Source organism: Macrotis lagotis, chromosome 2 (genome assembly GCF_037893015.1).
Source record: "Macrotis lagotis isolate mMagLag1 chromosome 2, bilby.v1.9.chrom.fasta, whole genome shotgun sequence".
NCBI classification, from domain to species: Eukaryota; Metazoa; Chordata; class Mammalia; order Peramelemorphia; family Peramelidae; genus Macrotis; species Macrotis lagotis.
Window position 1 is genome coordinate 75,491,065 of NC_133659.1, and position 25,487 is coordinate 75,516,551.

Here is a 25,487-nt window from a genome sequence, read left to right on the forward strand (position 1 = left end):
AATGGTCTCACATTTGGGTGCATAATAAGGCTGAAGCCTGGATCCTCCCTGCCCCTCCCCCAGCTCTATTCTGGTTGGGCACCTGCCTATAACCACCCTGGTGTTGTTTGTTCACTGCCTAGGCAGGACGAGAAAGAACACCCAGGGACTCCTCAAGGGCACTGGTGAGTCTCTGGGCAGAGGGTGGTGAGCATGGCCTGCCCCACAAAGACTGTTGGTTACAGCAGCCAACCTGGGAAGGATGCCTGAAGGGAAGGGAGCACGTGGATGACCTGGAGCGGAACCAGGTCTGACCAGGTAGAGTCCCAGCCAGAGAGGCAAGTGGGGGGGGGGGGGAAGCAGCCTTGCCATTCCTTTAAGAGTGTTAAATGTAACAGCTGCCGCTGGTCCCATCAAGTCCTCTCCAAGCCCCAGGCTCTTCTCCAAACTCAAGCCTTGGGAGATCAGGCCAAGAGAAGAAGCAGGTGTTTTTCTCAAACTCTTTGGCTGTTCTCTGGGAGGGAGATGGGGGGGGGTGGAAAATTCACTTAAATTTATTATTATTCACTTAAATTGTATTCTGAGCATACAAAGAAAGGCAAAAAATAGTCCCTGCCCATATTGGCCCATCTCACTCCATGCTCCATATGATGCAATCTCCATTACAGAACCACAGCCAGTGTCTAAATCGGATGGGGTCCCAGGCTCCTCAAACCTCCAGGCAAAATCAGATTTTCTCATTAAGCATAGAAGCAGAAAAGGAGGATAAGTTCCATAGAGCTGCCTTCCCTTCAGGTTAATAATGTGCTGCATTTCTCCCTTTCAGGAATCGATATTTGTTGAGTCTTCACAAGGCCACCCACCTTGGACATGAAGTCACAGTGCTTTTTCAGGTGTGGAACAAAGACAGTGCAATATGGTGGGTGGGTGAGGAGAGGGGGGGAGACTGGATATGGAGTCAGAGGACCTGGAGCCCAGATTTAATCACTAGACTTCATTTCTCTGATCCTTAACTTCCTTTAAATCTAATAATAATTTACCAACTCCCTGGTGAGCAAATTACCTTTTAATTCTCAAAGTTCTGTGGAAAAGTGAGTATTATGTCTTACACAATGAAGGGTGATTGTTTGGAAGGAAGGCAGCATGCTCTACTGAATCAGAGGACCTGAGTTCAAATCCTCTCAGAGGCACTTCCTACATGACCTTGAACAAACCAGTTAGTTGTCTTCTGTTAGTTAAAATGCAATCATTTTCATTTTTTGTGCTGTTATTGGCACTTGCCAAATTTGGTGCCTAGCACCTCCCAATTCATCTTCTACTCATTCCCTTTCTTCCTTTCTCCCCCTCTTGTTTTCCTCCTCTAGCATTGGGAACAGAAATCAAATTAATCTTCAAAGGATAGGTCAATCAATTACTAGATGGTCCTATTCACCATCCCTGTAACTTCCTTATTTAACACCCCTCTCTGGCTGCTGCTCCCTCAGATGTCTTGCCTTCCCATGTAAGAATGTAAACTCCTATCTGTATTTCTGGCCTCAGAATTTGGCACAGTTTCTGATACATACTTAGCATTTAGTTAATGCTTTTTCCCCTTCCATCCATCTAGCCATCTATTCGTCTTTTCACTCATCCATTCATTTAGTATATATGTATGAGACTTCTGTATAGTCAACAAACACAACCTCCCTCACTTCAGATTTTTGAACAGGGTATTCTAGCATATTTTTCCATTGTCTTGCCCTTGGCACATCTTAATATTGAGGTCACTGAGCATTAAAATATGTATTTCTTTAATTAGGAGAGTCTTTCATAGCATTTCTCTGTTTCTTCATCCTCTGCAATATATGTTTCAATTATTTTCATGGTGGTCTTCTTTCAAGAGCTTCTTATAAGGATAGCAATATAATATGACCAAAATCCCATGGAATGATGTTTTTTATTGTCATTGGACACATGATAAAAACCCACTCCAGCTCCTTTATTTGCCTTTTCAGGGGGAAACCTGGATAACATTCTTCCATTTAGATACAGCTTCTTTCATCTTCTGGAGTCACTTAGAGCAAGAGTCAAGATTGATGTGAGAATTGAACTTCTCCAATATAATGTCCAGTTATGGGTCATTGGATGAAGATGTCACATTTAGAGTACTGTCAATTCTCCAGTGAATGTGTGTAGCCTGTCCTACAGCAGTTCAGAACTGACCCTAAACTGCAGTGTATGAGAGTGGGCTACCCTCTGTTAGCTAGCACAGTGTCTTTATTCATTCTCTGAAGCAATCAAAAGGGTATGTTTGGACATTTCTCTATTAATGACTAAAATTGCCCCCAAACTGGTTTATTGAATATTACTTATTTGGTGAAGTGGAGAAACCTCTTTTTTCATAAACTCTCTCTCTCTCTCTCTCTCTCTCTCTCTCTCTCTTTCTCTTTCCCCTTTTCCCTTTCCCTCCTTCTCCCCTTCCTTTCTTCCTCTCTCTTTTTTGGCATATACATATATACATATATATAGGCATATACACATATATATCAATTAGCATAATATTCTAGGCTTAAATAAACATAAAGATTTTTACTATACTATTTGTTAACAGTATAACCAATAAAAAGAAAGATAGAAATAATTATTTACAACATATCAGCTCTGAGAAGATCATTGCTAAAGTCATTTATAATCACACACTACAACTACTGACTTCTCAACTTGTCCAGAATAAAGCCCTTTCAGGAGGATTATGCTCCCCTGGCATACTCTTCAGAATCACTTATATTCTGCATTCAAGTAAGATTTGTGGAGGTTGATTTAGGACTTTTTAATGTGCATGAGAGAGTGCTTTGATAAGTATAAATTGCTTCCTCAGTTTCCTCATTTGTAAAATGAGGACTGGAGAGTGAGATTGAATCAGATAATTTTAGATCTTTCAGATCTAAAAATCTAAGAAATCATAGAATCTCAGAACTGGAAAAAGAAATTCAGGATAACAAGTCTAACCTCTGTCTGAATAGTTATCACCTCCATAGCATCCCCGGAAAGAGGTCATCTAATCTGTATTTGAAAACTGCCATTGAGAGGGAACTCATTCATCAGAAGGTAGTTTAGTCCTGTAAAAGACTTTAGAATATATCTCAGCTTTTAAAATAAGAAAACTGATCTCCTGGAAAGGGAAGTGACCTGTTCAAGATTTGATAACTCATTGATGGGAAAACTGAGATTCAAACCCAGGTCTTCTGGTTCCAATTTCATTTTACTGCACCAAATGGTTTCTATTTCCTTTGTATTGTTATTATTCACCTGCCCCCTCTGGATCTTAATGAAGGAGAATTCTGCTTTTGTGCTTTGAACTTGGAAATTCCAAAGAGAACCCATGAAACTTTGACACCAGCCAAGCAAATCTCCCATAACAAAGGTATGAGACAAAATTGAGGGTCCAGATGCATCACCTAACAGTTCTGCTTATTACAGTGCCTCTGGAAATGATCTTGGATCCAGATAATACTTGGACTCTTCCTTCCTTGCCTTCTGGGCTTTCACCTGATAGACAGATGGATGAGTTGGAGTCTTGGTCTGGAAAAATTCCTGCTTAAGAAAATGAACGCTCTTTTTAAAGTTGGCAGGGAAAGAATAGGATATATAATTAGCTCCACGGGGAATGTTATCCTAAAGGGTAATTCTTAATCCCTTTGTTATTTTGAAAGATCCTGGATTTCTGCAGATCAAAATCTCTGCCCCCTGCCTCCTCATTGCTGATTGTTATTGGTCATGTTCCCCCCCCCCCCCCAGCTTTAAAGTCTCCATAAAGGAGAGCACAAATCTTAATCCCTAGAATGGAAAAAAGCCTGAGAGGAGATAATGAGGGGGAAGGGCAGTATTAGGTGGGAGTAGGCAAAGAGATCTTCATTAGGAATCCTTGTGTTTAATGGAATGCACCCTGTATATATTCAGGATTGAGAGTCTGGATGGAGGTAGTATACCAAGAGGATGCACGCCAGGTGTGGGGAGGAATGCTTTGTAATGTCAGTTTTTGCTATTTTTTCCAGAAAATATTTCTTTATAAAAGCTAAGTGTGTGGTGTACTTGGTGTGTGTGCGTGTGTGTGTTGTGTGTGTTGTGTGTGTGTGTGAGAGAGAAAGAGACAGAGACAGAGACAGAGATAGATAAACACAGAGAAACAAAGGAGACAGATGACAAAGAGATTGAATTACAAAGAGAGACAGAGAGAGAGAGAGAGAGGGAGATTGAGGTGAGGATGAGAAAAGAGATTTGGCAAGAAATGTATTGAGAAAAAATTTCTTTCCAAACAATCCTGGCTTGTTGCTTCTTCTAGTCCCTCTCTCACATAGCCTTCTATCACTAGTGCTGATTATCAGTGGGAATCTCTCCTTTGGAGAAGTTCCTTCCTTCTTTCTTTTCTTCTTCCCCCCTTCTTCCCTTCCTCCTTCATATTCTTCCTTCCCTCCCTCCCTCCCTTCTCCCTATCCTTCCTTCTTTCATTTCTTTTTCCTTCCCTTCCACCTTCCCATCTTCCCCCTCTCTCCCTCTCCCAATCCTTCACAGGACATATCACTCCCTTGCTCAGAAACTTCAGGGGCTCACTCTTATCTCTGGATAAAATGCAAACTCTTCTATGACTTTTAAACCCCTCTAGAAACTGACTGTAGTCTAGTTCCCAGGTTTATTGAACAATCTCCCTCATACACTCAAATTGGCCTGCTTGTCATACCCTGCCTTCCCCTCCCATACACACAACATATTCTCTCCTGTTGCTATTCTTTTGTACAGGTCCCATGCTTAGTATTCACTGCCTCCTCACCTCCATCTCATAAAATCTCTGGCATCCTTCAAACTTAGTACCATCCCCTACAGGAAGCCTAGCCTTATTCCCCTCTCCTGCCTACCTCTCATCTTCCCTTCCCATTACTAGAACCCTATTTCTGGAAATTACTTTGCATTCCATTCCCATCCCACAGGGGCTTGTTACCTACTACAAGCTATGTGTGTCCACCTGAATCTGTCTAGATGTGGCTTGAAAGAAGGCAAAAATAATTATCTCTGGGGTCCCCTTACCCACTCTCTTCTAATGTCAGGAAAGGAAGCAGGAGTTTGGGGTCCAAAGCTGGCCCCTCTGCTCCCCTCAAAGAGAGGAAGTAGACACTAGAATTACATCTGTCTTCTCCCTTAAATAATATTAATCCAGGGGAAGTCATTTTTAGGTTCATTTTGGACTTCTGATGGCTATTCCTTATGGGGAAGCAGGGGCCCCAAGCTATATAGTGAAGTCTTGACTCCCTCCCCCCCAAATGTAACAATGAACTCACCCAGCAAAGAGTAAAGAAATCCATTTATTTAAACCAAATTCAGACAGAAATGAGAGAAGAAATATATAGGATATTATGTACCAAACAATACAGAGTCAAGGAACTCTCCCTTTGGGAGCGAGATAATTCAGCCCAACCAGAGAGAGGTTTTATCTGAGAAATTCCCAAAGTTTCTAATGTAAGAAGCTAGGGATAGGGACATGATAGAGAGAGCAGGCTCCTCTCAGGTTGGCATCTTCCCAATCTCCCATCTGGGACCTGGCAAAAAGTCTGGAATGGCATATCTTTCTCAAAGCTGAAATCAGAAAATAAAAATGTCTTTTCTCTTCAGCTCTCACCAACTCCCCTCTTTACACAGGTACAGAAAATTGAGTAATGAACCTCCAACAATGAAAAAAGTCTAATGTAGATTGTACTTTGAACCAAAGATTAAAAGTATATTTTATGTTTAATTTTTTATTATATCACATTCCTTCCCAACAGAATATAAACTCTATGAGCAAAGGGACTATTTTGTTGTCTTTAAATTTTTAGCACCTGACATAAAATAGATAAGAAGTTTCTGAATTAAATGGGATTGAATTGAGTTCTTTCCTCCCTTCCACAAAACTACATTGATAAGCACTCAGAGAAATTAAAAAAAATAAAATGACACAATAATAATTTATACAATAAAATTATCTGATATGCATGTCACATTTTAAAGTTATAAATTGTTTTGCTTCCATCAAATGAATTGATTTGTTTAGTTTTGCTGAACTGTGCTTTCCTCCTTCTACTCTTTAAAATCTCTTTTGTCTTTTTGTATTTAGAAATGATTCTCTTAGAGTAGGCAACTAAGTGATGTAGTCTTAAGTCAGAGGACTCATCTTCTTGAGTTCAACTCTTACTAGCTGTATGACTCTGGGCAAGTCACTTAAACCCTGCTTGCCTCAGTTTCCTCATTTGTAAAATGAGCTGGAACAGGAAATTGAAAACCACCCCAGTATCTTTGTCAAGAAAACCCCCAAATATCATGAAGCATCAGACATGACTGAACAACAAAATCTCTGTGAGGGAAGAGGGAAAGGATTTATTTGGGAATCAATTCCAAAAAATTGTTCTAGGGATACAGAAATATGTTGATATAGTCCCTCCTCTGAAGGAATTTACTCTAATAGGGGAGATAATGCAGTTAAGTAATGGAGGCCAGGAAAGACAGTGTCACCGAGTCATATAAATTATGAGCACAGTGAAGTCACAAAATTTTAGAGCTTCTAATCCTAACCTTTTATTTTATTGGAATTAGAGCCCAGAGAAGTAAAAGTAATGTGAGAGATGGTTTACCCCTAGGATGAGACTCTGCTATTTTCACAATACATGTATGTCTGAGGGTAAAATGCATATTGAAGTGAGTGATGAAACTTTGTGCTCAAGAAGTGATGATGATGCTTTTTGACCATTCTCAAAGAAGCTCATGACATCAGGGAGGTGATGCCATGGCAAGCACATGGATTTGATTTGAGTGAGGGGATATTGTGCTAAGTCACCAATCTCACTTTCTCCTTCAGAGTCATCTGAGTCCAGTGACCAGATATGGATGGATCAAGAAGACTGGAGATTGTCCTGATGCAAGGTAATTAGGACTTGCCCAAGGTCACAAGAAGTATCTGGGTTTGAATTTGAACTCAGGTCCACCTGACTTCAGGGCTGACCCTCCATCTACTGTGCCATCTAACCCAGCAAAAATGGGGCTTATAGATCTCTGACTGCCTTCCTTCAATCAGTAAATAAGCATTCATTAAGCTTCTATTAGGGGTTAGACCTCGGACATTCAAAAACAAAGAAAGTCAGTCTCTGCCATCAAGCTTACTTTCTATCATAGAAAAGTCAGGAAAGAGGGATTTTCAAAACAATATGAATGAAAGATCAGGGAATGACAGCTCCAAGAATACATTTTACAAATGTGGAAACTGAGGCCCATGGAGTCTAGATGCCTTGGTCAAGTTCATACAGGTCATAGAAACCTTAGAAACAGAGTTTGAATTCAAGTCTTCTGGTTCTAAAGCCAATCTGCTCTATTCATTATATGACAAAGAGGCCTCACATTTTAGCACTATTTATATTCTTCATTCTCAGACTCAGTTCCAGGGTCATAACCTCTGGAAGGCATTTCCTGCTCCCTCTGAGTCATTAGTGCTTTCCTCATTGAAAATAATCTCTTATTTGAGTTACATATATTTTGCCATTTGCTTAACTATTTCTTCTGGTGTCTCCCTAGCCCTTCCCCTAATAGAATATGAGTTTTTGGAGAACCGGGAAGATTATCTTTGCATCCTCTATCAGTACTTTAATCAAATGAAATAAGTGTGAGCTATCATAATTATTACATACCTTGGAATCAAATGATTTTCCAAAAATACACATTTCTGAAATGATTGTGGAAATAATTTGATAATAATCAACGCTCACATGTGACATGTGCTATATATCTGATATAGTTAATTGATAATCCATTATCACATATGACAGTGATATTTATAATATAATCAATTATCATATATGACTTGCTCAATGAATAATAATCCATTATCACTTATGATGTCGATGCATCATATGATATGCTCAATTGATAATCATTATCACTTATGATACTGATTTTTATACATAATATGCTCAATTGATAATCCATTATCATTTGATATTGATATATCATATATGCTATGATCTATTAATAAACAATTATTCTCACATATAATATATGATATCACATATAACTCAATTTTTAATCATCAATGTCATGTGTGACATGACATATCAACAGATGGTATAATAAATTCTCATTTGTGACATGATATATCATATTATACAATCTATCACAGTGCATTATTGTCACACATGACATGTGATACCATGTGTGCTAAATTAATGATAATTACTCTCATTCCTGGTGAGTTAGGGAGTGCCATTCTCACTATTCCCATTTTATGGAAGAACCCAAGACTCCTTGGGGTTGCAGAGCTGTCATCCTCTGTTGTCGGAGGTGGACTTTGGATCTTTGTCTCCTTGCTCCAAGCCCAACGAGATGCTCCCAGGGTTAGATGAGGAAAGGCATACTGTGCCCAGCTGTTCTTAAGGACCCCCCAACTGGTCAGCTCTCTCTGCTTCGGGCTCTAAAGGGCCCGCGGTCAGAAGGGAATCCTGGCTACCAAAGAGGCCGGGCACATTCCTCTGGGCACGTTTCTCCTGTGCTTTCATTGCCAGAGGGAGGTGAACGTTCTTTTTAACTCTGGGCCTGGTGATGCTCCCGGGACAAACTGGGGTCTGGCTATGGCACTGTGGGGGGCGCGGGGCCCCTCGGCCGAGCCCCCCTGACCCGAGGGGTCTCCGTCACTGGGGAAACCCTTGTGCTGGGGCCCAGCGGCTTCGGTTCTCCCGCGGCCCCGGGGCTCGGACCGCAGGCCGGGCCCGTCCTTCCCTCGCACCGGCCTGAGCAGCGGGTGAGGCCGGGGTCCCCGCGCCGAGGCTAGCGCCTGGAAAAGGAGTCCGCGGAAGTGGGGGTGACGGGGACCTTCCAGAGGAGGAGGGGAAGGAGAAGGGGCCCGGGCCTGGGCCGCTGCCGCCCCGGGCTCTGGGAAGTCCGGGTGTCTGGCTCCGAGGGCCCCGGCTCCCTGCTGCTCTGGCCGCTGGACCCAGCTTTGTCTCGGCAGGCGCTCCTCCACGGGGGCGGGGGGAGGAGGAGGAGGAGGAGGAGGAGGAGGAGGAGGAGGAGGAGGAGGAGGAGGAGGAAGGGGAGAAGGGGGAGGAAGAGAGGAGGAGGAAGGAGGGGAGGAGAGGAAGGGGAAGAGGAGGAGAAGAGGGGAGAGGAGGAGGAAGGGGAGGAGGAGGAAGGGGAAGAGGGGGAGGGGAAGGGCCGGGGGTCGGGGGCGATGCCCGCTCTGCCTGGGTGCGCGTGGGGAGCCGGACGCCCCGGCCCGTCCGCTTGGGCCCTCCCGGCCCCGCCGCCCACTGGCCCGGACTCTCCCGCTGACTTCTGGGGAGCGCTGGACCCCAGAGAGCGGGGAAAGCGGGAAAGCGGGGGGGGGAGGGTCCCTAGAGCGCGGGGGGGGGGCGCCCCGCCCCCAGCTTGGGGCCCTCCCGGCTCCCCCGCCCCTCCCGCGTCCCGGCCCCGCTGACGTCTCGGGGGGCCGCCCCCCCTCGCTCTGTCTCCTCGGGGAGCCCGCGGCGGCCGGAGCTGGCCCGGGAGGCCCCTGCCCCCCGCCAGCGCCCCGACGCCCCCCCATGCTAGAGGCGACACTCTGGAGCGTGACCGGGGGGCCGAGCCGCGCCCCCCGCCATGGCCCCCCGCCCCGGGGAGCTGGGGGGGGCGCCCCGCGGGGCCCGGGCTCCCTCCGCCGGCCCCTGAGGAGGGGCGCAGCGCTCAGTGAGTAGGGGAGACAGTCCGGAGTGGGGGGGCAGCCTTTGTCTCGGGGCTGGAGGGGAGGCCCTGAGGGGGTGGGGAGGGCACCCAGGGGCTCCCCCCTCAAGGCCCAAGGCCCTCCCAGCCCGCGGCAGCTTATTTTCTACGTAAAGGCACACGGTCTGGAGAACCCCAGCCCCACGCGGGGCTCCGAGTCAAGCACGCAAGCAGAGACCCCCGCAAGGGCCCAGGCGGACCCGACTTCAAATCCGCCCTCAGACACGGCCTTGGCCAAGTCCCTGAAGCCTCAGGCCGCCTGATCCATATCTGGCCCCTGGGCCCCCGCGGCTCCGGAGGAGAAAGTGAGGCTGGTGACTCGCCCCCCCCCCCAAGCCCAGTTCCTGTGCTGCCCATGGCATCACCTCCCAGAATGAAGGAAAAACAGGGTCAGCGGCGCCCGTTCTGTGCCACCTCTCTGTCAGCGACTTGTATGAGAGTGGAAGGCCAAAGGGGAGGAATAGGGAATGTTAGACGGCAGAATGAGGCCCCGAGAAGGGCTCAACGGACTAGAACAAAGCTTTTGTGGGCTTCATGATCATGCACTGCCCCTACCTGGCCATGGACACGACAGGGAGGGGGCAGCCGGATGAGGGTTATAAGAGTAAGAAGCCAAGGAAAGGCCTTGAGAGAGAGAGAGAGAGAGAGAGAGAGAGAGAGAGAGAGTCAGAGAGAGTCCAGTCCCAAACCCTCAGTGCGCAGGTGCGTCCCCTGAGACTCCGAGGGACCAAGGACAGATTGATAGTTGAGGCTCAGAGGGTCTTATGCCCAAGACCATACATGTGGCGAGTCCCGGTGGGCCTGAGGCAGTATTCTTTGCTTCACTGCAAGGTAACATGGCTGAAATACAATAGGACAGTGATGAAAGCAGAACCAGGACCACAATTTATACTCAAACAAATACCGTTATAAAAACAAATAACCCAGAGACTTCCTAGTTATGAATCCATTGAACTAATGAACAAGGGATATGCACGATTATTACAAGGATTTTGCACCCCCCCCCATGAGGTTAGATGGATCGGAGAGAAAAATAAACACTTGTTAAGTGAAAAAAGAAAAGTAGTATGGGTTAATAGATAATGTCCCAGACTTAGAATTAGGACATGTGAGTTTAAATTATGATTTAGATATTTACCAGAAAGTCACTAAACCTCTCAGAGATTGTTCCCACATCTGCAAAATAGGAATCATATTTACCTCAAAGGATTTTCATGAGAAAAGCAATTTGCAAACTTTAAATCAGTATATAAATATGAGTTATGATTTCTTCTAGATTATGATTCCTCTTCATTAATGGCCCATTTGAATTTCAGAATTTTAGGGAACTCGGGCTCAATAATAATCATTGTTATATAAATAATTTCTGTAACACTTTTAAGTTCACAAACCGATCTCACAACTAGCCTATGAAGCAGATAGTGAAAAATACTATTTGTCTTAGTTATATGGAATACATTAATGTTCTCCTCCCTCACCCTCCCAACATAGAAGTGAATGAAAACAATGTTATTCTTTTTTTTAAAATTATTTTTCACATACATTGAATCATCCTTTGGTGTGCAGGGACATAAGCTAAGCAGAACTTAAGGAGAAAAGGAAGAAGAAAAGGAAGGAAGGGAGGGAGGAGAGAAGGGAAGGGAAGGGAAGGAAGGAAGGAAGGAAGGAAGGAAGGAAGGAAGGAAGGAAGGAAGGAAGGAAGGAAGGAAGGAAGGAAGGAAAGGAAGGAAGGAAAGGAAGGGAGGGAGGGAGGAAGGGAGAGGGAGGGGAGAAAGAAAGAAAGGAAGGAGGGAAGGAAAGAAGAAAGGAAAGAAGGGAGTAAGGGAGGAAAGAAAGAAGGGAGAAAAAGGGAGGGAAAGAAGGAAGGAAAAGAAGGAGGGAAGGAAGGGAGGAAAAAAGGAAAGAAGGAAGGGAGGAAGGAAGAAAATATTTACTAAGGGTCTACTACCACCACTGGATTAAATGTTTTACAAATATCTCATTTATCTTCACAATTGCCCTGGGAGGGAGGTGCTATCACCATCCTCATTTACAGTGGAGGAAACTGAGGCAAACTGTGGTAAAGTAATTTGCCCAAGGTATCTGGCTGTCAGTAAAGTGTGAGCTTCAGAAGGTTATATTGCTTGGGTTGAATCTTGGTAGTTATTCCTGTTCTCTCTAATTTCTCCTCCAGGCTTGGGACAGAACCTTCAGCTCCATGGAAGCAGTCTCTCCTGTGGAGAGGAGGCCTGGGAAAGGCATGAAGGAACAGGGTGGCTGCAAACCTCCTAGATCCCCACTTCACCCCCAGGAAGCCGGAGGGCCTGGCACAATGGCCACTGAACCTGGTAGGGCATGGGCAGGCCAGACCCAGGGCCCCTCTGTGCTGGAATGTAAGGTGAGAGCCCTAAAGGAGAAGAAGATGCTGGCAGGGAAGCAGACTCTAAGTTCTGAGGCACTCTCCCAAGAACGACCCTCCCTGAAGAAGGCCAAGAGCTGGCGGGGTAAGCCAGGTACAGCCTTGCTGGTGACTGAGGGGGCTTCTCAGGACAGTGTGTTGGTCCCCCAGGCTCAGATGAGAACTTACCTGACAGACAGGTTGTTGGACAGTGGTGATGATCAGGAGCCTGGGCCAGTGCACAGCTCCCCCATAAATCACAACAGATCTCCAAATCCGGAAAACCAGAGACTCCCAGAAGGGCTATGGAGGCCTCCAGACTCCAGTGTATTGCGAGAGGTCAGTTATTTTCAGGAGAGGCCAATTCAAACAGCTTCTCAGAACAGGCCGGAGAACACAGGGTCCTGCAGGGATGTGGTCCAAATGCTTTGCCTGGAGAATGGGACATCAGTGGCCCCTGCAAAACGTCAGATCCAAGTTGGAGACCTGGACACACGAGGAGATCCCACCCTACAGGGACAGCTATGGAGGGCGAGCAACTGGGATCACTCCTTATCTTTGGCTGACCGAGTGGAGAGGAACCGCCTTCTTCTTCAGGAGAGAAGAAGCCTGTCTGAACGTAGCAGTTCTCAGCCCCCTCCAGCCAAAGTCCATGATGGACCCTCACCAGGTGAGTCCAGGCCACTCCATGTAGACAAGGGGAAGAGGAGAGGGAGGCTAAAACAGGAGGTCCATTCATCAGGATTATCTTCTTGCTATCTTTTGGTGATGAATTTTCTCTTCAAATATCTGACATTGATTCCCCAGCATCATCATTTGCTGAAATCCTACTGTCAGCTGCAACCAACCACACAACCAAAAAAGTCTTGACCTGGTTGATTAAAGGGGACCAATGAAGCTGCCTCCAGTGTCATGATCCCCACCAAGCATTGCCATGACCCTTTCCCCATTCGGGGAGCTTCAAGTCATTGTGAAAATGTAACAACTGTGGAAGTTCATAACCCATGCCAAGACTTCATTTTGGTGTATTCAATAAATAGAAAGCAGCTCTACCCCTTAAAAAGTGTGGGGAACCCCTGTTGTTTCCTGTTGCATACCACTGCTTCCCTATTACCTTAAGCATAGTTATGCCCTCCTTACCTCTCCCTTAACTTCCTTTCCTGTTTATTGGTCCCATTTTCTCTGAAAATCAATTATATTTAAAATCCTTAAAAAAGTTATAGTAAAAATTGACTTTTGCCCCATTGTCATTAGTAATGAGTCTTTGCCCTAAGCAATCTCTTTCTCAGACTGAGCAACAACTGAACGTTCTCCACAGGGAGGTAATTGTTTTGGAAGCATCATTTTCTTTCCCTTCACCAACTGGCACCCAAGGGCTTGTATGGGAAGGAAGGAAGGAAAGAAGGAAGGGCTTGTCCTCCTAGTAGTAATGAGGAAAGTTCAGCTGGAATGTCATAGCAACACAGGAGGGAAGGCATCATGAGCTCCAGGCAGATTATTGACCAGGAAACCTTGGACCCCTGGATGTTGTGGTGTTGCCTCTGATCTCTCCTCTCTTCTTCATCCTAGAGCTACCAGGGGGAGACCTAGATTGGGACTCAGGAGTCTCCCTGCAGGACTCTGATGGATGCAGGTAAGAGTTCAGAACTTATTCTTTCTTTTGTCCTGGTTCTAGGTTTGGTTGTTCCATTTACTAGCTAAGGGACTCAACAAGTCAATTATCTCTCTGGACTTGGGTTTCATGGATCATAGAATCTCAGAACAGGATGTGCTCCTGAAATTATCTAGTTAAACCCATTTCTGAGCAAGAATATCCTCTTTAAGATCCCAGAGTAGTCACCCTGCCTCTACTCGAAGATACAAAACCCATCACATCAGAAGTCAGCCCATTCCACTTTTGGGCAGCTCTGATTGTAAGGAACAATTTCCCAAAATTAAGCTGAAATTGCCTCTTCTAGTTCTACTTTCTAGAGTGAAGCAAAACTAAGTCTTATCCATCTTCATTTTGACAGTTCTTCACCTCCAGGAAGACACTTCTCTTGTCCTATCTGTACCCAGCAAGCTTTCGCTTCCTCTAGGCTAAATAGCCCTAATTATCTCAACTAACTTTCATGGTTCACTTTTCCTGGTCTGTCACTATCCAAGATGCCTTCTTTGAGACAAATGAATGGACTTTCCGATATAACTAGAACAGAACAAAGCACTCACCCTGTTGTCTAAAAAGGTGGGAATACTATGGAGTTAGAACCCCCCTCTATTAACACATCTTTATTTGGTTTCTACAGCACACCATTGACTCATACTAAACTAGCATTTCTTTTTTTTTAAATTTATTTATTTTTGAGTTTTACAATTTTCCCCCAATCTTGCTTCCCTCCCCCCTCCCCCTGCAGAAGGCAGTCTGATAGTCTTTACATTGTTTCCATGCTATATACTACTCCAAATTGGATGTGTTGAGAGAGAAATCATATCTTTAAGGAAAAAATAAAGTATAAGAGAGCAAAATTACATAACAAGATAACACTGTTTATTTTAAATTAGAGGTAATAGTCTTTGGTCTTTGTTCCAACTCCACAATTCTTTCTCTGGATACAGATGGTATTCTTCATCACAGATACCCCCAAATTGTGCCTGGTTGTTGCACTGATGGAATGAGCAAGTCTATTAAGATTGATCGTCAGGAGCAGCTAGGTGGTGCAGTGGATAAAGCACCGACCCTGGAGTCAGGAGGACCTGGGTTCAAATTCGGTCTCAGACACTTAATAATTACCTAGCTGTGTGGCCTTGGGCAAGCCACTTAACCCCATTTGCCTTGCAAAAACCTAAAAAAAAGATTGATTGTCACCCCCATGCTGCTGTTAGGGTGTACAGTGTTTTTCTGGTTCTGCTCATCTCACTCAGCATCAGTTCATGCAAATCCCTCCAGACTTCCCTGAATTCCCCTCCCTCCTGGTTCCTAATAGAACAATAGTGTTCCATGATATACATATACCACAGTTTGTTAAGCCATTCCCCAATTGATGAACATTGACTCAATTTCCAATTCTTTGCCACCGCAAACAGGGTTGCTATGAATATTTTTGTACAAGTGATGTTTTTACCCTATTTCATAATCTCCTCATGGGATAGACCCAGTAGTGGTATTGCTGGTTCAAAGGATATGTACATTTTTGTTGCCCTTTGGGCATATTTCCAAATTATTCTCCAGAAAGGTTGGATGAGTTGAACTGGCATTTCACTAAAACTTTAAAATAAATTTTTACAGGAAATAATGCTTAGCCATGTCTTCTTCCCCATCCTGTACTTGTGAAATTGATTTTTTGGAAAGTCAGTAGAGAGAACTAGAAAGATCTTTTGGGATTCTGATTTTGGTTTTTTCTGTTATCTCTTCCAGTTTCATGTCATTAATAGATTTGACAAGAATGTTATCCATACCTTCATTCAATTCAGTTCAGCAGTAAACAGCCTGTTGTGAAAAAGTCAGTCTTTGCTGAAAACTTTTGAACAGGATGTAGTCAAGGGCAGATCCTGGGGTGCCTTGGCAAAGGTATATCCCTGGGGCACTTTGGCAGACATCTTCCTCTTGGTTTTAGTCTTTCAGCCAAATGATCAGTGAGTCAGCGAGCATTTGTAAAGCTCTTTTTGTATTTCAAACACCATGATAAGCACAGTGAACCCACTTAATGCCTAAGCCTCTGGTGTATCAGCTTTTGTTTTAGGCTACTTCACTTCAGAGGTTAAATGACTTGCCCAGAGTCACACAGCTAGCAAGCCTCTGAGGCCAGATTTGAACTCTGGTCATCCTCAGGGCTAGCTCTCTCTACCCCCTGCACATCTCCCTGTCTCTGGTAGATATATAACCACCAAACTTTCTACTACCTTGAATAGCTTGAGCTACCACCCTACTGAGGAAGTATGATACAGTGTATAGAAAGTTCACTTTAGGATCATTGATCTGAGTTCCAGTCCTGCCTCTGACCTTGCCTTGGGCTGGTCTCTTTGGATATCCCTTTCTTCTCTGTAAAATGAGGAGGATGGATTAGCTAGCCTCTAAGTCTCTTCTCACATCTAAATCTATCAGTTCCATGACTGATATCAAAAACTCTAGAGGGTTTGAGCTCTGCAAATTGGTAGAGCATGTCTCTTCTCATCGGCAGCCCTTAGCTCAAAGTCTGGTCCATTGACAGGCTCTAAATAAATGTTTATCAACTGACTGATTGATGGTTTGAGCTCAGTGCCCAGAAAAATAGAAAGACATCTCCTCAGAGGGAGCTTCCAGTCCATGGGTGGAGAGAGGAAGGGAGAGCCTGAACTCGTTTTCTAGTTTCTAGTTTCTAGTTCAAAAGTGGTTCTGTTTCAAAACTAGGTCATCTGCAGCCCAAGGGTGAGTCAGTCCCAGGGCTGATGCATTTCCCATGGTGAATTTAAGAGTGGTTCCATGCTGGATGCTTCAGAGCTACTCTGGCCTAGACAGAGAATTCTCTCTGGAGTCTGAAGCTGCCAGATCTGTTTGCCGAGATGTGGAAGAAGGCAGTAGCTGTGTCCACTTTTCATCAAATGAGTGGCTAGAGGCTATGTGTAAACCTGGGCTAATATCCCCTTGGGGGAAGGGCATTGAGGCTGGTACACCTTCCTTTGGGTTCAGGGTTGCATCTACCTGGCAGGGTGACAGCACAGCAGCAGCCATAACCATGCCCTGCAGGATGGCAGGTCCCATACCTGTCCCTGCTATGATCATGGCTCTCATGTTGATCAGAAAAGGCATCTGGGAGCTGCTTCTAATTTTCCAGCTGCACAGTGATCTCACCCTCATCAGCATCTTGCGGTTTCTACTGAGAGCTGAGGTTGACATTGCCGGTTTTCATTGTCCAGGACACTCCCTCCCCTTCATTCAACATGAAACCTAATCTTCCCTCAGATCCTTTTTTAGAACTATGGAGCAGGTTCTCCACCCTAACATCCTCAGCTTAGCAAAGATTTATGAGCAGAATAAGATGGCAAAGATCTTGCCTAAGAAATATCATTCTGGTGGGGATAGGAAGTGGGGGAGAAAAGGATTGGAGGCAGAGGTGGGAGAATGTCTTAGGAGGGGTGGTCCAATAGTCCAGACTCATGTTATTGAAGGGCTGTGTAGTAAAATAGGAACAGGAAGGATCAGAGAAGAGAGAAGGGAGATGTTATCAAGGTAGATTTGATAGGACTTGATAGCTGATTGGCTCCTTGAATGAAGGGAGAGGGAAGAGTCAAAGGTAACCCAATGACTTTGAAGCTAGAAGTCTGGGTGAGAAATTATTGCTGGCATGAAAAAGATCAAGTTTAAAGACTAGGGTAAAATAAGCAACTTGGTGGGTGGTGATTGTGAAAATGAGAGGGTTGGATTAGAATCATCACCTCCTACAATTGGATGCAGTCTTATAGACCTTTCAGTACAAAGCAAGTGAAGTCAATAATCTTTTATTAAGGGTCTACTTTTGTAGGTATTATAATGAAGTTCTGAAGAAATGCAGAATGACCAAAAACAGTCCTTTCTCTCAAGTAATCCACTGGAGATACCGTATGCAAATGATCATGTACAAACAAGACAAATTGGAAGCAATCGATAGAGGAAAGGCACTAGAATTAAGAGGGGTTGGGAAAGACTTCCTGAAGAAGATGGGATTTTAGCTGGGATGTGAAGGAAGCCAGAGAAGCCAGGAGTGAAGATGCAAAGAAAAATCATTCCAGGAATAAGAGGGCAACCAGAGAAAATGACAGGAGTCCAGCCCATGTATGAACAGTATCTTCGGCATCTTACTCAGCAGGTTATTGAGTTGTTTCAGTCTTGTCTGACTCTTTGTGACCCCATCTGGTGTTTTCTTGGCAAAGATGGAGTGATTTGCCATTTATTGATGAGGAAATTGAGGCAAGATTAAGAGACTTGCCCAGAGTCACACAGTCAGATTTGAACTCATGAAGATGAGTTGACCTGAATCCAGGCCCACTGTTCTATTCACTGGGCTCTTGGCTGCCCACATGCAGCAGATAGTCATCCAGATTTTGTTTGAAGTAGGGTAAGAAATGGAGATGTCTGTCTGGAAATCTACAGAGAGGTGGTGGATGAAGCCATGGGAATGAATGAACTTGCCAAGTCATGGAGACTGATGAGAAATCCTTATAATTAAAAGGTTGGGCACAGAATGAGAAACCAGTAAAGGAGGCAAAAAGAATGATTAGAGAGTTGGTGGAGAATCAGGAGAGTGTGTTGTCTCTGAGGGCAGTGGAATTATGGTTGTCATAGGTTGCTTTGGCTCCATGTGACTCCATGCTGTTTTTCTTCTTTCTTTCTTTCTTTCTTTCTTTCTTTCTTTCTTTCTTTCTTTCTTTCTTTCTTTCTTTCTTTCTTTCTTTCTTTCTTTCTTTCTTTCTTTCTTTCTTTCTTTCTTTCTTTCTTTCCCTCCTCCCTTCCTCCCCTCTTTCATTCATTCCTCCTTCCCTTCTTTTCATCTCTCCTTATTTCCTTTCTTTCTTCCCTTTTCCCTCTTTATTTCCTTCCTTATTTCTCTCTCTTCCCTCCTTTTTTCCTTCCTTCCTTTTCTTCTCTCCTTCATTCTTCTGATGTGCTGTCTGTTTATATCTCCTTTTTGAACCACCCTAGACTTGCTTTGGTTCAGAACCAAGCCATTGCGTTCAATTTTAAGACTCAAAACAGCAGATATATAGACCAATCAGCAGCATAAAGATTATTAGGACCAAAGAGACTGGAATAGTCAAGAAGAGAATTGAAGAAGGATGGGCCTTATGGAATACGGGAGAAAAGCTGATAAGGGAGCTTAGTCAAGAAAGGGTGAACAACCTTAACCAAAGAAAGGCCCTGAAGCAGGATTGAGTGGCGAGGAGAAATGGTCTAAAGTAGATTCTGGGAATAGTGGAAAGGGAAGATAAAGACACATCACAGAAAATGTTAACATCAGACAGAAATTTAGATTTGCCATGTAGCCAATAGCAAGCCGTTGATGTGTATTCTGTATTTTGTAAGCACCTATTATCTGTGAACTACAGATGTAAATAGAAAAATTGAAATAGTTCCCACTATCAAGGAGTTCCTGTTCTAATTGGAGGGACATCAAAATAAGTTCAACTTATTTTGGATGGAAGACCTGGATGGGTTGTGGGCTGGACCTTACCTGAGGAGGCGAAAGTAGAGGAAGGAAAGAGACATGCTGCAGCATGTTGAAGAACGATTGGACTGACCTCAGTAAATACATTTTTGTTGTGGTTGTTGGGTTGTTTTAGCTGTGTCTGTTTGTGATACCATTTTGGTTTTCTTGGCAAAGATATTAGAGTGATTTGCCAGTTCTTTCTCCAACTGATTTTATAGTTGAGGAAACTGAATCAAATAGGATTAAGTGACTTGCCCAGGGTCCTCTTAACTAGTAAGAGTCTGATTTGATCTTGGGAAGATGAGCCTTCCTAATTCAGACCTGGCCTTCCCTCTACTGAGCCATCTAGCTGCTCTGATAAATAGTATGACAATAATAAATAATAGCAGGTCCCCTCTATAGAGAGGGGACTGCCTATAGTGGCTGCCTATATAGGGCCATAGCATTAACCATCCATTTCTGGTATCCTTAAAGCTTCCATTATAGCAAAAGAAATTGGAGTCACTGCTAAGCAATAAGCCTTAAGTATTTACTGAAATACATTATTTTCCCTTCAGGATGCTGCAGTCGGTGAAATCTGGAAGGAATTAAATCTCCCCTTTAATCATCTTCCCTCAGAAGTGAGAGAGTTAAAGTCTAGGACCATTGGAGTAGTCATTTAAGCTGATTATTTTCATTGGAAGAAGGAGGGTGACTGCCCAAGCTGACCAGCATGCAGTCCACCCTCTTCCTGGAGGGCAGTTAGGCCTGAGGTTTGGTTGGTTTGGTTTTTTTTTTCCCCACGTGAATCTGACTCCCCTCACTTTGGGAAGATGTTGAGGATAAAAAATGAAATTGTTCCATCCTGGCTCCTGGAGGCTGAGGAGGAAATCCTCCCTTTGGAAAAAGAACCTAGTAAAGCTGCTTAAGATAGTAGGAGGGGGGAGGGGAAGGAGCCAGTGGGCTAGAGTGGATCCAGAGTTATTCTCAAAGGATTTGAGGTTTATGGAATCTGGAACTCACAGGTCAAGAAACTGGGCATGGTGGGGATCCTGAGGGCTGGGACTACTTCCTCTCCTACCCATGTGTCAGATAAACTCAATCTCCTTGGAAGGGGGAAGCCTCACCTGATTTAATCCTGTATCTCTTTTCCTGCTTCACCTTGATCAATCTATCTTTTTAACCAAATTGGTGTGAAAGAAATTAGGATTAGGTTTATTGGGTCTATTGGTGTACCCCAGAGTATAGATGGAAAATGTCCAAGTTAGTAAATATTTACTAACCACCAACTTTGTTCCAGGGGTTGTGCGAGCACTGGGATGATGGAAAGAGGCAAAAGACAGCCCCTGCCCTCAAGGAGCTTACTATCAAGGAGCGAGCCAATGGGTACAAAGGAGTTACATACAGGATAGATAGGAAATAATCAAGAGAGGGAAGGAAGGAAGGCCCTGGGATTGAAGAGGGGATGGAGGAAGCTTCCTGAAGAAGGGGGCATTTTAGCTGGGACCTTAAAGAAGCCAGAGAAGCCAGGTGAGGCAGGAGAGCTCCCCAGCCTTGGGGAGAGTGGGAAAAATGCACCGAGTCAGGCCAGGGAGCATCTCCTTCATGGGAGAAAGGGGACGCAGTTTTGGACCACAGCCCTCCCAGCTGGCGCTCTTTGATGTGGTAGCTTGAACCTTATCTGCACTGACCATGGGTGCTTGCACTGATCACCTAAGGATGCTGCCTCCGTCAAACTGAGACCTGGCTGAGCCTCCTGATCCATATCTGGTCACTGGACCCCGATGGCTCTGGAGGACGAACTGAGGCTGGTGACTTAGCATAGCCCCCCTCGCTGGCTTGTCATGGCATGGTTTTCTTAGAGAACAAAAGATGAACATACGTCTTGACTAAATATAATGGAAAAGATATTGGCCCGGGGTCAGAAGACCTGGATTCAAATCTTGCCTTTGAGGCTGATTATCTGTGTGGCTTTACCTCTCAGTTTCCTTCTCTGTTAAACCAGGGGTGGTTCCACTTGGGAAGCCCCTTCTGTGCCCAGGGCTATCACCCTTTGGGAGAAGGGTTGTGGCATCAATGCTGGGGAGCATGAGGATGGTCACTGGCATTCCTTGTCCCTCAGACCACAAGCGCACACTCACCCAACATGCACATGACACATGCACATGACACACACACCACTGCACACACCTTCCATGTATAATAACCATGTATGCACCACACATGACGTACAACGCATGCCATCACTGTGTGACCCAGGACAACACAGTCGCACCTGCACACCTACACACTGCAGGGCGTGCGATGCACACAATATGATACATGCCACGTATGCACACAACACATGCACAGAATGCAGACACACACACCACACTGCACAAGGTGTACACATGACACATACATGCAGATCCCACCACACACACCACGCACCACACACACCACACACTGCACACCACAAACCACAGACATCATAGCACACCACATAGGGCTCACAGACACATGCAAAGCAAGTCTGCACAACATGCATGCCAACACACACAGAACACGGAGCATAGTGCACAAGCAGACATACCCAACATACACAGCATACGATGCACACAACATGCACCATTATGTCACACCTTCACAGTACGTTGTATGTGCACACACATCACACTCACACAGTGCATAGCATGCATCTACATGCTATGTAAACACATATGCCACACAACACACACCGCACATGCACCACAATACATGCTATTTATATACATGCTATGCACACAATGCCCAATACACACTACACATATACACACAGCACACAACATAATATGCAACATGCAATACACACAGCGCACAATACACACAACACACAAGACACATGCACATATTACACACCCACACAACACACATAACACAGCACACAATACACACATGCATAACACACAATACACACAGCATACCACATAACACACATACAATGCGAATACACACTTACCCAACACACAATACATACAATGCACAATATACACATGCACACAACATACAACTCACAAAACACATAACACATACCTACACAGCAACATATAACAACACACAAGATACACATACACAATACACAACACATAATACACATACATACAACCACACAATACACACAACACACATACACAACACCCAATACACACAATGCATACTCACACAATACACATGCACAATATACACATACACAACACTCATAACAGCGCGCACACACACACAATGCACAACACACACATCACAGGTACCCCATGGTACTTCATATTCCCACCACACTACACAATACACCTATCAAACTCTACACACACTCACTCACTCACTTGGAGAATCACCATCAGCCTCATCTTTGCCCTCTAGAAGTCAGACTCAGGCTGGGCACCTCCCCCCCCCCTACCCCCAGAGGAGGGGTCCCCAGTTTGGGGGACTGCTTTTCCAGGGGACCAACCCCTTGTTCCCCTGAGTGGTATTATTGGCGCCCCTTTCCTTTAGCTGCTTTTCTCAAGGCTTATGATTCTGGCTTGCCTCTTGGCTCTATAGAAGAGGGGGAAGATTCCTTCGCTAATCAATGAGAGGCTGGCTTTGTGCCCTGCTGATGAAAGGACCAGCAGGCCAGTTGGGGGTGGACCGGGCAGGATGGCAATCACAAGCAGAGCTGGCCGCCAAGGCCAGGCAGAATCAGGGTGCCCCGAGTCCCGTGCCTTCACCAGTGGTCTTTGTGATAAATACCCTCGATGAGGGGAGGCTCATGGGGCTCTGAAGTGCCTGGGCCGGCTGCCAAAGGCCCAGAGCTTGATGGGGCATCTCCCTGGGCTGGCTGACTAATCATCTCCACTGTCAGAGCCAGTCCCCCAGGGAACCTGGCTGGCCTTGGCAGAACTAGGGGAGAAGTTGATTGGCACAGAGGAGGAGGAGGGCTAGGGGCATCGGTGCTGGCAGTAGCCCTGGGGCTTTCATTTTCACACCCAACAATCTCCACCACTGCAGCCAGCTCCCTGTTAAAAAACTGCCTGCCTCGAAGACCTCCCTTCCCCCAGAAAAGCAGCATGCATCGACAGGAGCAGAGCCATGGGGTGAAACCAGCCTCTTCCCCTCCTTTGAGCTGGTCACATGATAATGCCATTGGACAGCGCAGTTTACTGTTTCTAAGCATCATCCTCTACTGATCATATTTGATCCCCAAAACAACCCAAGGAGGGCCAGGAGAGACCCTCCATTTTAAAAGGAAGACTACCAGACTCTGAGAACTGAAGTGACCCTTCCAAGGTCACAGAGCCTGGAAATGATAAATGCTGGGAACAGAGCCTGGTCTTCTGGTTCAGTCTATGAATGGAGTGAGTGAATTAAAAAAAGGCTTTATTAGGTGTCTACTCTATGCTGGACAAAAGATAGAAATGGGAGTGGGACAGCAGGCCCTGGCCCCTGGCAGCTCCCATTCTAAAAGAAGACCAGCCCCAAGGGGGACCAGGGTAGAGTGTGTTGAACAGAGAAGGGGGGGGTGGATGCCTCTCATATGCGTCCTGGTTTGATCACTGCTTTCAGAGCTGGAGGAAGATGTGGATGTGAGGGATGGGGAGGGGGTAGCAAGAGATGACCTGGAAGAAGGGGAACTTCGCCTCCAAAGGGGCCCTGTTGTGTCCAAGACAGCCTTGAAAGTCAGACAGACGTTGGCTCTTCTAAAGACTCCAACCCACAAAGTAGGGATGCTTCTGCCTGGTGGAGCCGCATTTAACTATACTGTGGGGATAATACACCTTTGATTCCCTTCCTGGTAAGGGTGAGCCCACCCAGGACTGTGCATGCAGTGTGGCCTCAGAGAGCAGAGATGACAGAGGCAGAGCTCTGGGGCAGTGCTCGTCCAGTGGTCACTCCAGACTTCTCTTACCCTCAGTGCCAGGGAGAGGCACAGGTCATTGCCATGGACATGGGACTGAAGTAAACGTCAGGAACTTATCCTTACAAGCAAGGGCAGTTAGGTGGATTGGAGTCAGGAGGATGGGAGTTCGAATCAGACATTTGACAGGAGCTGTGTGCCCTTGTGCGTGTCATTTAACCCTGTTTGCCTTGCATCCAGTGACATCTCCAGTCATTCTGATTCCTATCTGGTCAATGGACTCAGATAACTCTGGAAGAGAAAGTGAGGCTGCTGACTTAGCACAGCATCCCCTCACTCAAATCCAATTCATGTGCTTGTCATGGTATCACCTCCCAATTATTATGGTCTTCTTTGAGAAGGAAGGACAAAACTTCATCAACCCTTACAAAAAACCTGCAGGAAGCTCTGGGGCTTTCCATCTATCATCTCTTGGCTGCTCCTTGGGTCTAGACTATGCCCCAACCTCACCTCACTCACCTCTTTCTTCAGCCTCTGGCTTCATTTAGGGGGGATGTACCACCTCCTGTGGGAAGCCTGCCCAATGAGGAGGACCCCTACCATGGGACTACCTGCACCTTGCTTGAGATCAGGAACTAGAAAATGGGCTAGTCCCAGCTAAAATCCTCCCTTCTATAGGAAGCCTTCCCCAACTGCTCTTAATTCTAACGCCTTTCCTATTTTGATTATCCTATCTAATTCTAAGTATAGCTTCTTTGAATATATTTGTTTGCCTGTAAGCGCCTTGAGGACAGGGATTGTTTTTGCCCTTTGTTTCTATCACCTATTTCTATATTGACTGTGCTTAGGGCCTGTGGACCTAGAATATAGTAGGTGCTTAATAAATGTTTATTGATTTGTTGATTATTATGTCATGACTGTTATTTTTGCTGGTCTCTACCATCACAGCCGAAATCATTTCCAGCAACCTTTTCCTTCACTAGGGAGTCAGTTTAGCTAAAGGAGAGTGCGTACTTATCTAGTAGGTTCTTGATAAATGGTTATTGATGAGTTGATTATTATGTTATTACTATTATTGCTACTAGTCTCTGCTGTCACAGTTAAAATCATTTCCAGAATCTCTTTCCTTCACTAGTCAGTCTAGTTAGAGAGTGAGTACCTACAAAATGGGTACTTAATAAATGTTTGATGATTGATTATTATAAGGGTTCTGGGTCTGACCCCAAGCAGATAATCACAAACCACTCAAATACACCTGGAAGCAATCTCAGAGTTCATCTGGTCAAACCCATTTCTGAATTGGAGCCTTCTCTATGGTTCTTTTCCAAAGTAACCCTATTCTTAGTACTTTAGACATGGGATGCCCTCTAGTGTGGACTTCAAGGAGCACAGCAGCTTGGGAAGCAGGAGGGCCATG

The 25,487-nt window shown here is 45.1% G+C and overlaps 1 protein-coding gene across 2 annotated transcripts in view; it reads left to right on the forward strand.

Moving 5' to 3' along the window:
* The first annotated feature begins 9,603 nt into the window (after nucleotides 1-9,603).
* KIAA1614 (KIAA1614 ortholog) overlaps nucleotides 9,604-25,487 on the forward strand; it is a 49,773-nt gene continuing 33,889 nt past the window's right edge. Inside the window, exons 1-3 of one of the 2 annotated variants that reach the window (XM_074222177.1) lie at nucleotides 9,604-9,693; nucleotides 11,900-12,773; nucleotides 13,673-13,736. In XM_074222177.1, coding sequence (XP_074078278.1) covers nucleotides 11,924-12,773; nucleotides 13,673-13,736 — 914 coding nt within the window. In that variant the 5' untranslated portion in view covers nucleotides 9,604-9,693; nucleotides 11,900-11,923. Of the gene's footprint in view, nucleotides 9,694-9,902; nucleotides 10,032-11,899; nucleotides 12,774-13,672; nucleotides 13,737-25,487 lie in introns of those variants that run through there. The other variant, XM_074222178.1, reaches the window with a different exon arrangement.